This window comes from Sorex araneus, chromosome 9 (assembly GCF_027595985.1).
Source record: "Sorex araneus isolate mSorAra2 chromosome 9, mSorAra2.pri, whole genome shotgun sequence".
NCBI classification, from domain to species: Eukaryota; Metazoa; Chordata; class Mammalia; order Eulipotyphla; family Soricidae; genus Sorex; species Sorex araneus.
In genome coordinates, this window is record NC_073310.1 from 10,188,153 (window position 1) to 10,200,196 (window position 12,044).

At 55.6% G+C, this 12,044-nt stretch overlaps 1 protein-coding gene across 1 annotated transcript in view; it reads right to left on the bottom strand.

The window, feature by feature from the left end:
• CIT (citron rho-interacting serine/threonine kinase) overlaps positions 1-12,044 on the bottom strand; it is a 168,524-nt gene that overhangs the window by 127,672 nt on the left and 28,808 nt on the right. The window contains exons 5-6 of the mRNA XM_055147097.1: positions 3,420-3,562; positions 1,716-1,809 (exon numbers count right to left, since the gene is read on the bottom strand). Of these exons, the coding sequence (XP_055003072.1) occupies positions 1,716-1,809; positions 3,420-3,562 (237 nt within the window). The remainder of the gene's footprint in view (positions 1-1,715; positions 1,810-3,419; positions 3,563-12,044) is intronic.

Here is a 12,044-nt window from a genome sequence, read left to right on the forward strand (position 1 = left end):
TGACTTGACTGACCCGCACAGGGCTTGTTCGAGGGTCTGAAGGGCGGGTCAAAGATCTCAAACCCGTCTCAGGTCTGCTGGGAGACCAGAGCCTGGAGCGCCAAGAGTCTGTGTAACTCGGCCTCTGGGCCTTTCCCCGACCAGCGTGACAGCACCCACCTGCCCCGAGACTACCGAGAGGACTTGGACAATCTCCTACTTTATCCTGTATTCAGAGGACTGGACTCTCGGGGCTGGAGGAAGGATGCCATGGAGGATGGATGCCATGGAGGAAGGATGCCATGGAGGATGGATGCCATGGAGGATGGATGCCTCCTCTGAGCTGTTTGTTCATTTTAAACCAGAATCAGCAACAACAGAAGACCGGATCCCTAAGGACTGTCTAGGTTTAGTTGTAAAATCCATCTTGAGACAGGCCAGTTGTCGAGAATGGGTTAAGAACATTCTTTTCCATGTGGCAGGCCCAGGTTCAAGGTCGGGCACCACACGGTCCCCTGAGCACTGCCAGGAGTGACCCCCAGCCCCCTGAGCACAAAGCTGGGAGTAACCTTGAGTACTACCAGGTGTGGCCCCCCCAAAACAAAAGTGTGTCTGTGCACATGCCTGTGCGAGTGTGCATGTGTGTTCATGCGTGTGTGCTAGCGTGCATGTGTGTTCATGCATGTTTGTGTTAGTGTGCATGTGTGTTCACGTGTGTGTGTGCGCGATTGTGCATGTGTTTTCTTAGGCCTGCCTGTCATTTTTTGCACAGCTGATATTTGAAATTTAGGTTTTAGGATAAGCCCATTTTATTAGATTTTTCAAAAACGTTTTTCACCTTGCCATATCTCTTCCTAATGTACTCGCACTCTTGATCTCCACGGCTACCCTCTCGCCTCCCTAATTAGAGCGTGGAATACGGTTTGATTTTTATCAAAGGTCCAGGACTTAGAATTGACATTTTGAACGTTCGGTTCTTAACACTGAGGATTTTTAGTTCAAATGGCCCAGTGATTAATTTCAGTTTTGGGCATGGGATTTAAGATCATGCACCATTTCATCAAAATTCTTTAAAGTAAGAAAGTTGACGTCATAGAAGACAGCCTGAACAGACAAAGAAAATAAAGGGAAAACATGAAAGAGGTACTTCCCCCCCACCCCGGCATTTTTTTAGCCAACCTGTATGAACACTGCAAACAACAGTTGTGTCGTGTATTAAGAGATGTGAACGGGGGCTGGAGCGATAGTACAGCGGGTAGGGCGTTTGCCTTGCACGAGGCCGACCCGGGTTCGACTCCCAGCATCCCATATGGTCCCCCGAGCACCGCCAGGAATGATTCCTGAGTGCAGAGCCAAGAGTCAGCCCTGAGCATTGCCGGGTGTAACCCCCCCAAAAAAAAAGAGAGACTGTGAACGAAAGTGCAAAGGTCAAGCGAAGTTTCGAGGGTCCAGGAAAGTTGGCTCAGAGAGCCAGAGGAGCAAGTCCTGCACACAGCGGGGCCAGGCTCACTCCCGACACCTACGAGTGAGCGCCTGCACCCCAGAACACAAGGCAGAGCTGTGACCTGACTCGGTGTCCCCACCCCCACCCCCCTCCCTGGGGAAGTCATTTTACACACGAGCAATGAAGATGCCCCCATCACACCCAGCTTTGCCCGGCATTCCCCAAATTCATGAGCAGCACCAGACACGTTCCAGTGCAACCTCGGTCAAGCCACGTTTGTCCACTTTCTTACCATTTTATCCGAATTCATTTTAGCAGCAGATCCGAAGTCCACCAGCTTGAGGTGTCCTGTGCGGTCAATGAGAATGTTCTCGGGTTTGATGTCCCTGGAAGACAATCAGAGCCACCAATGAGGGTCCCCGTGCCAAGGAGCAGGCAGCTGCCAGCCTAAGCAGGAGCGAGGCAGGAGCCCAAGTGTCTGTGCTCAGCGCGGAGCGTCCCACGGGTGGCAATAAACACACACGGAGCATATTATTTTTAAAAATAAATTTACCTTGGGGGCTGGAGCAATAGCACAGCGGGTAGGGCGTTTGCCTTGCACGCGGCCGACCCGGGTTCAATTCCCAGCATCCCATATGGTCCCCTGAGCACCGCCAGGAGTAATTCCTGAGTGCAGAGCCAGAAGTAACCCCTGTGCATCGCCAGGTGTGACCCAAAAAGCAAAAATAAATAAATAAATAAATAAATAAAAAATAAATTTACCTCTAAAAAAAGACAAGGGAGCGAGAGAAAGAAAGAAAGGAAACAGACACCTGTTGTTAATCAGGTTATTTCTCAGGGCCGAGCAATAGTCCAGTGGGCTGGGTGCTGGCCTCGCACCGGGCTGAGCCGGGTTTGGCTCCCGGCACTGGCGCCTATAATCCCCGGAGCACTGGCAGGAGTGAGCCCTGAGCACCGCCAGGTGAGGCTGAAAAGCCAGCAGTCAGTAAACAAAAGATGAACAAACAGGCTATTTCTCCTAGAGACACATTCTGCGTTGGGTAAACTAAGGCCAAAACAAATTAAGGAATCAGCCAACGTTAAGGAGCTTTTTTTGTGGAAAAGCAGAAGTTCAGATTTTAAGATTCCTGGCCAAAAAAATCATTCCATTCCCACAACCACAACTGTCTTTTTATTATTATTATTACTACAGCACAGCGGTTGGGCTTTCGCCTTTCACGCAGCCGACCCGAGTTCGATTCCTCCGCCCCTCTCCGAGAGCCCGGCAAGCTACTGAGAGTATGGAGCCCGCACGGCAGAGCCTGGCAAGCTACCCGTGTGTATTGGATATGCCAAAAACAGTAACAATAAGTCTCTCAATGAGAGATGTTACTGGTGCCCGCTCGAACAAATCGATGAGCAATGGGATGACAGTGACAGTGATTATTTGTTTGGGGGCCACACCCAGCAGTGCTCTGGGCTTACTCCTGGTGGAGCTACCTGTGGGGTGCTGGGGACCGGGCCCAGGTAGGCGCCCCATCTGCTGTCCTACCTTCTGGGCCCCACCATAACCCGCTTGGAGAACAAGAGAGACCCCCCCGCAGAGAAGCTGTGAAGAACGGCTTTCTAGTTATTCTGACAGAGACCCTTTGGAGCACCTTCGTGCACGAGGGGTCGGAGCCATTAGAGAAAGGCGACTCCGTGCCTGCTTGCTCCCAGCTAGCTGCCGGCTCTTCTGCAAGACGGTTTTTCTGCCGGAGAACCCGTGCGAGAGTTCACAGTCTGATTAGTTCCATTCATTGCCAGATTGTCCTTGGCAAGCCTGAGATGGCCCGAGCCTCCATCTCCACCCCTGAACCTGAACGCGTGGGCTGGGAGGGCTGTCATTCCGGAAGCGCTCCTTGCAGTCGGAGCCCAGAGAAACGCTGAAGGGGCCGTTTATTTTGATACTGACGTCATTAACCTGTTCCCTCTACCGCAGGGACTCACGGGTGAGACAGGTCCAGCTCTTGCTTACCGGTGAACATAGCCCATCTGGTGGACACTGTGGACGGCCAAAATCAGTTCAGCCAGGTAAAACTGAATCATACTTTCATCTAACTGCTCCTCATATCTGTTCAGCAGTGACAGCAAGTCCCCGCCAGGCTGATATTCCATGACCTGCAGAGAAAGTCAAAGTTACTAATTCTTCACGGATACACACCCCAAAGAGTGAAGGTCTCAATTAGATCCTCCAGTACTGCCTGACGTGTTATAATTACACCGTCTCCACAACATAACTAAAGATGTGGGAGACAGAGTGTAAATCACGTAGGATGAGTTCCCTGCCCGGAGGAAATTACAGCCGTTACCCCCCGAGAATCAATATAATGAAAGACCAGCCCCGGCACCAGGCACCGAGTCTGCAAGGCAAGCTGGAAAAGCCGCATTAAATCCACCCACCCGCCCACCCACCGAAGTCGACACCCTAGACGTTCCGAGATTAGGCACACAGCAGAGACGGGAATTCCTGGAGGGCAACAAGCCCTCCTGCGTCTTTTCTGCATTTTGCTCCCCGCCCAGCCAGAGTACACGTGCGGCTCAACGTGCTACAGCCTTTTCTCTGGGCCTGCCTCCACTAAGGGTTTAACTCTGACCTCGGCCTTGTACTTCTGACCATTTATTTTACAGGAACTCGTATCTGTCTGCAGAAAAAGAACTTCACCGGCGCACAGTTTGCGGAAATCAACAGAAACCCCTCGGCGATCCATCAGCGAGAGCCGGGCCAAAGCACAGGCTGCCTCGCGGCCGGGCCGTGGCTGGGTGAGAGAGCTCCCGCCGTCTCGGTGAGAGCCCGAACCCCAGCACGGCCCCACGCGCCCGGTGCCACTCCAGTGCCACTGTCCCTCGTGATCCCTGGGGACAGGACCAAGGGTGTGACCCAGGCATGACAGTATAACAGGGGACAGATGTCGGGGGCCATGCTCAGGGGTCAGCAATGCTCAGGGCGGGTCCAGGCGGGGGCCACTCCCCAAGATGCTCAGCCTACCGGGACAAGTTCAGTGCTAGGGTCCGAGGGTGTGGTACTGCCAGTACCGGGAGAGCCAGGCAGGGGCTGAGATCGAACCCAGGTCAGGCCTATGAAGTCCTGCACCTTAGTCCTTCTTACTGGCCCAAGGGGAACTTTTTTTTTGTAAGGGGTTGCCAAGGAGACAGCTTGAAGATCTAGTGCCCTGTGCTTTGCCTGCGGGAGGCTTAGACCTGGCCCCTGGCACTTCACGGTACCCCAGTACCACCAGGGGCGGCCCTGAAGCATCACACCAGGAGCAGCCTCTGGGCAACCCAAGCCTGGCCCAAAATCCTCTATGTAATTTTTCTAAATTCGCACCAGGGAGCTAGTAGGGCTGATGCGGGGCCTGCCTGGCTGGTTTCCAGCCCCCAGCCCTGCCGGGAGCAATCCCTGAGCACAGAAGCAGGAGTAAGCCCCGAGCACCGCTGGGTATGACCCCAAAACTAGCGAATAACAAACTAAATAAAACTAGTCATAAAATAAGATACATGTGGTGTGCCACCATGATGGAATAAGACACAGACGCTCGGGATGAGGGTTTAATCCCCCACCCCACATGGCCTGGACACGTGAGGGTGGGCCCTTGCTCTGAGCCACCCAGCCCCATGTGCGAAGTATCCCCAGGTGGCCCCCAGGGGTCTGAGCACGGCAGGGGGCTCCCCACCCCCTCCTCGTCCCATTGAAAAAGACAACAAGAGCAGATTCGGTCTCCGGGCGGCCAGGGACAGCTGTATTTGAGCATAGCCAAGTGCTGTCTGTCCTACAGAAGATAAAGAACGGTTCCCTTTTTATGAGGGGGGAAAAAAATGAGCTATTACATTTGTTGATCCAGGCATAGGAAATAGAATCCTGGCAGAAAAGAAAGCACCGCCTCAGGTGAAATGTTTGATTAACAACAAAACTCCCGGCACTGAGAAATGGAAATCCGCCCGCTGCTGTTGTGAGATTCCGGAGTCCACACGCTCGGCGTCTGCGCGTCTCTGAGAGGTTTGCCTGGGTGGCTTCCAGCTCGAGACCCCCAATCTCACATCCCTGGGTTCCGTTCCTCCCTCGGTTACCTGCGCGAGAAGGATGCAGGACCAAGCCCCCGCGGGCACCAATGACCCCAGGCCCCGCCTTTCCTCCAGGCCCCGCCTTTCCTCCAGGCCCCGCCTTTCCTCCAGGCCCCGCCCACTTGGACCACTCGCAGCCGCCTCCCGGCCAGCGCTAAGTCCCATCAGCCGGACCACACGGTAAGCATTCCTGTGGCTGTCGTTTCGGCTGGCAGGGGAGGGCACTCGGTGCCGTGAACCGAGCTCAGGGCCTCGCTCCGTGCTCTGCCACTGGAGCCAAGTGCTCCCTCGCGAGTGTCCTGGAAGCCGTCTCATTTTAGAAAGAGGCAGAACATGAGCAAATAAGAAAACCTACATAGGGGCTGGAGCGATAGCACAGCGGGTAGGGCGTTTGCCTTGCACGCGGCCGACCCTGGTTCTAATCCCAGCATCCCATATGGTCCCCTGAGCACCGCCAGGGGTAATTCCTGAGTGAAGAGCCAGGAGTAACCCCTGTGCATCGCCGGGTGTGACCCAAAAACCAAAAAAAAAAAAAGAAAAAAGAAAACCTACATAGACGGGAACAGGCAGCAGTGGGGCAGGCAGCCGCAGGGCCACCCAGAGCACTGGTGACGGGGCCGTGGCTAAATGTGCTTGTGGGGGGGGGGGTGCGTTGGGGGAGTGATCTGAAGGGAAGCGGGTCCTCTCACACTGCTGTAGCCTTTGCCTGGGGCCGGGACTGTGTCCTGTCTCTCTGCCATGCTCAGGAATCGGCGCTATTTGAGGACCTGCCGCGCTCACTCCAGAAGCCAGGCCGGGCTGTGAATTCTCTGCATCCTCCTCCCAACTCCTGCGCTGCCTCTAGGCCAGATTTAGAAGACAGCTCCAGTCCAGTCAGACGCGGCGTGTCCGCACCTCTCCCCCGGGGCCCCCTGAACGGCGCCTCGAAGGTTCTGCAGGGCCAAGCCAAGCCCACGGCAGCGGCAGCAGCTCCACCGCCCCCGGGAGCTGCCTGCCCCCTCTCCGTGGTCCCCAGTACACGGCCGCGGCACAGCCAGATGCTGGCCGCTCTGAAGGACAAGGCTCCATCCATATGCTGGGGGGGAAAAGGGGTTGAGGAGCTCACGAGAAGGGCAGTGTCTGCGTTCCCCCCGGTTCACGGCAGACAGAAGCAAGTCGCCCTCAGCCTCGAGGAGCCCACGGGAGCCGCCTGGCAGCCCAGGGCCACCCACTCTTCCCAACCTGCTCCTCCCTGGGCCCCGGAGAGCGGGGGAGTGCCAATTTCCACATCTGCTTCAAAAACATATAGCCATTTAAAAAGGTCTTCTACACCCCAAAGAAATAATAATTTTTAAAAAAATCACAGATAATAACAGAAGTACTCATGGATTTAGAACTGAAATGTCTTAAAATAAGAACAATGCATATTTATGACGACATGTCGCAGCTATAAATTTTCTAATCTGGCTCTATTAAAAATGTGAAAGAAAAAAAAAAGAGAGAGAGAGAGAGAGAGAACAGCTTGTAAGTTTCAGGACACACAAGTCCAACCCGGGATTGTTCTCTGGCACCTTTTCCAAAGCTCACAAACTGGAGGTCAGGGAGATGATTGACAGGGCGGAGAGCCCTGGGCGCCACCCCAATACTGGACAGTATTGCACAACCCCAGGCAAGGACCTAGGAGTGACCCCCAGCACCACTGGGGTGGAACCCAAACGCCAAAAAAAAAAAAAATTAAAACACAGAAAACTCACAAACTGACCATGAATGAGAACAGCAACTTATGACGATCCCATTTGGAATGAGCGGCCAGTAGAATCATTCAGAAAAGAGGAACCATCTTTTAGAAAGGCAAAAAAAAGAAGGGAGTGGGGGGGTGGGGGGGAGACACACAATTCCTGGCATCGTTCAGAAGATCCGGTTCTCTGAGCTGAAAATTCCGACTCAAGTTAAGTTTGTCTTTTCTGTGCGTTGAAACTTCCGTTTCTCCAGATCCAGGGTTGACTGGGGAGACAAGCGCTAAAGATTCCACGGCCGCTGGGTGACAAGCTGCCGACACGAAGCCAAAACAGACATCGAGTGACACGCTTCAGAGCGGACTGGATCCTTATCAGGGGAACTGACCCCCGGTGGGATCCATGTGACAGACTGGAGAATCCTACTGTTCATGGGGAGGCCCTTCAGAGACAGCCCGGCCATCCCGAGCCCGTAGCCCGCTCCCCAGTCAGAGCGGGGCATCGAGACCCATTCTGGCGGCAATGGAGCCGCTGAGGACGACGGCTGGGGTGTGACCAGCTCGAGCTTGATCGATCCTCCTGGCAGCTGAGATTCAAGATCCAACGCAGAACCAGAAATTGGGTGCTTGCAGAACACACTTCTGGACTTTTAGAAATGGTGCCAGAGCAGCCAAGGGGGCGCTCGAAGGACCGGGGCACGTGTTCTGCACACGAGAGTCCGGAGTGGGGTGACGCATCTCACGGTCCCCTGGGCACAGGAAGTGTGATCCCCCCCCCGTTACCAAAAAATAATAATAATAAACATTTTTAGCAAGAAAGAGTCAGCTTCCAACCCAATCATTCAGGGAGGAGGCTAAAAGCGCTCACATTCTTTTTAGAAAGAGTCAAAATCTGGGGCAGGAGACAGTCCAGCGGGGAGGGTGTGTGCCTTGCTCACGGCCAAGCAGGGTTGGTCCAGGCATCCCCTGGGGTCCCCTGAGCACCGACAGGAGTGATTCCTGAGTGCAATGCCAGGAAGAAGCCTTGGGCACAGGCAAGTGTGGCCCCCGCCTCCCCCAAAAAGCGGCAAAACCTAAACAAACATCTAAAACACCTTAGGGCATTACTGAGATTCCTGGGGCCAGAAAGATAGCCCAGTGGGTAGAGCATACAGAAGGCCAGGGTTTGATTCCTGGCACCACGAGGTGTTCCCCAAGCATCAGTGGGGGGAAGGCCCAGAGCACCTCTGGGTGTGGCCCCCAAACCATTTATTTTTTTAAAGCAGAACAAAAAAAGTGATTTCCAGGGCCCTGCTGCAGACTTGGGCTCACGGCTGGGGCCCGGGCCTGAGGCGGATGCCAGCAGCTCGGCACACCACCGAGACTGGCTGCTGCGGAGGCCCCGGGGCCCCTGCCGGGAGCAGCCAGGAACGCGCCAGGCAGTGCTGACATCTCTGTTGGCCTCCCGGCACCTCCAGGGCCGCCGCGAACAGAAGGCGCCCGTGCAGACAGCGAGCGGCCAGAGAAGCACCAAGGCACAGCCAAGGAGACAGGAGCAGGAGGGAGGGCCCAGCTTGGGGCGTGCAGACGCGCAGAGCTGCAGAGAGCGGGGAGCCCGTGGCAGCCCCAGTGAACTTTGCCCTTGAAGGCAAAGGCTCTCGGCTGCAGACAGACCCTTCTGGGGCGGCAGCTGCAGCGGCTAATTAAAGGGCAGGTCTTACACGCGCTCACCTTGCAAGACGCCGCGCTTTGGGGCTGGCGTCTGCGTCTCACACCCAAAAAGGCACTGGGAAGACAGTGCCCACCAACTGTCTCGAATTTGAAATTGAGGAGCCATGTGCGTCGTGCGTGCGTCGTGCGTGCGTGCTGCGTGCATGCGTGCGTGTGTGTGTGCGTGCGTGCGTTTGTGTGTGCGCGTGTGCGCGTGCGAGACAGAGTAAGTACATACATGCACATTAATGCATACAAAAACGGGGGGGGGGGCCTGGATTGATACTACAGTTTCCTCTGCATGCAACTGACCTGGGTTCAATTCCCAGCATCATACAGGGTCCCGTGAGCCCCACCAGGGAGGGTCCCTGAATGCAGAGCCAGGAGTGAGCCCCGAGCACTGTCAGGTGAGGACCCCTCAAAATCAATGTGTGTCCACAAACTCATGCCCATGTCTGCAAGCACTCACATGGGCATGACCGGGTCTTTGGATGTCCAATAGTTAATTAGTAACTTACGGGGTGTGCTCAGGGGCCGCTGTGTGGACCACCTCCTAGAAGCACTCCCGTGATGGGCTGGAGGACAGGACAGTGGGTTGAGTGGGGACAGAGAGGACAAGGGACACTTGCCTTGCATGCTACCAGCCCGGGTTCAATCCCCGGCATCCCATGCAGTCCTCTGAGCACTGCCAGGAGTAACTCCTGAGCACAGAGCCAGGAGTCACCTCTGAGCGCTGCCAGGTGTGACCCAAAACACTCGTCTCCAGTCGGATGGCAGAGGGCGCCCTGCAAACACAGAGCTGGGACTGGCTTGTCCCCGGCGCTGCCCGCGCCCCAGATCTGCACAGGGCAGCTGGGAGCAGCCTCGAGGCAGAGAGACCCGGGCAGGAAGGCTACCTGCTGCTTCTCGAAGGACAAGGAGGCCGGGAGGGAGAGAGAGAAGGGCTCTTCATGGCGGAAGACATGCAGCCCCGCCTGATTCATCCATCTACCTAAGAAATCCTCACTGAGCACTGAATCATCCAGAGTCCTGGCAAGAAACAGACAGCACTCAAACTAGGTGACTCGAGGACAGACGTTAAAGAAGGGACTACTGGCAAGGGACAAGGTCAAAGGGAAGGAGACAGGGGCAGGTGGAGCCCCGTGGGGTTAGCAACAGGCGGGAGGGGAGTGGCCCCCCCACCCCACCCCCCGGCTGAGAGCAGGGGAGGGACCCAGGCACTCACCCGCCCCGGGACCAGAGAGCCGCCCTCGCCCGGAAGCGGTCTAGAGCCACAGGGGAGGGTAGCGGGCCTCAAAGTGGGGCCCCAGGGATCAGCAGCTGCAACTGCATCACACCATGCTGATCCTCAGACCCCACCCCAGACCCCCTGCACCAGGAGCTCCGAAGCTGGGGCCGGGCACCCGGGGACAATGAAAGCAAACAGCGGCTCCTCTAAGGTCAGAAGCCTCGCCCGGCCCCCAAAGACCAGGGCACAAAACAGCAGCTCAAAGGCGCCAAGACCCCTGCCACCAGGCCTGCCACCAGGAGGGCAGTCCACCTGGCCAATCAGAACTCGGGGGCTCAAGGGCCTCCGAGGGCGCCAGCTCCCCGCCGCAGGCAGGCAGCTTCCCAGCCCTGGCTCCGGAAGCAGCCACATGCAAACACGCTGTGGCTGCTTTTTGAGACAAGCCTGGAAACTGGATAATCTTACCCAAGAGATCAAAACAGCACATGTCTCGTTGTCAAAACTCTCGTAAGCTGCCACTTTTCACTAACATCAACAACCAAGTTTTCCTCGTTAACTCTCTCTAGACTGCGGGCGACAGCCAGGGCTGGCGTTCGGGGACTCTGGGGTCAGCGCCAGACATGGGAAGGACACGAGTCTCGTGATATCTTACTGCTGGGAACAAGGACGGAGGCAGAAAGGACGAGCCTCGGGCAGGACATCAGGACCCGAGCTGTGTTAAAATTAGTTTTGGGGGCCAGAGCGATAGTACAGCAGGGAGGGTATTTGCCTTGCATGTGGCCGACCCGGGTTCGATCCCCGGCATCCCATATTATCCCCCAAGCACCACCAGGAGTAATTCCTGAGCAAAGAGCCAGGAGGAACCCCTGAGTACTGCCGGGTGTAACCCAAAAAGTCAAAAAAAAATTTTTTTAAATTAAAAAGTTAAATTTGTTTTGGAAGCAGCAGTGTGACGTGATGAGCTGGGGACCCACAAAAGCAGCGGCTGTCCCGGCCTATGGCAGACTTCAATTTGTCCCCCAACTCCGTTCTTCCCTGCTGCTCTACTAGGAAGAATTTCAGTTGGGCACGGGTCACACGGCTGGGTGACACAGTGTGTACTCACGTAAATAAGTTCTGCTCAGCCGAATGCAAGAGGACACGAGGCCCCTCCCACAGCGTTCTAGGAAAGGAACTAGTTCTGCTCTCCTACCAGCCGGGTGGAACAAAGCCGGGAGATGTTCAGCATCTCAGGGTGGGGCGGGTGCTGGCCTTGCACACGACCCAGGCTCTCTCCCCAGCACCCCAGTAGAGGTCCCCGAGACCCGCCAAGAGTAATCCCTGAGCTCAGAGCCAGGAGTAATACCTCAGCACCACTGGGCGCAGCCCCTGAGCAAAAATAACAACAAAATAAAATGGACTGACTTCAAGCACCTCAAAGAAGACCACCTCGTAAGGGATGGGGAGCCACAAGATGGAAGGAACCGGAGTCCCTCACCTGCCACCTACAGCAGACCTGCCCAGCACTGTACTTGGGGTCTCTTGGGCCCAGTGGCTTGGACCCATGTTTCTCAACCTTTTTCCAACCCTAACTCCCTGCTGCCTTGTTTCCATTTCATGGTGTCCCCTTGGAATATCCTGGAAAAACACCAAGAAAATGGGAGGCATGGCACAAGTCTAGGGTACCAACTGGTAGGGGGACCTCAGGAAAGAAACAAGAGGCTGGAGAGAGAGGACAGCAGGGAGGGCACCTGCCTTGCACCTGGCTGACATCGGTTCAACCCCCAGCATCCCATTTGGTCACCCAAGCCTGCCAGGAGTAACCCCTGAGCATTGCTGGGTGTGACCCAAACACACAGGAAGAAAGAGAGAGAGAAAAAGAGAAAGAGAGGGAGGGAGGGAGGGAGGGAGGGAGGGAGGGAGGGAGGGAA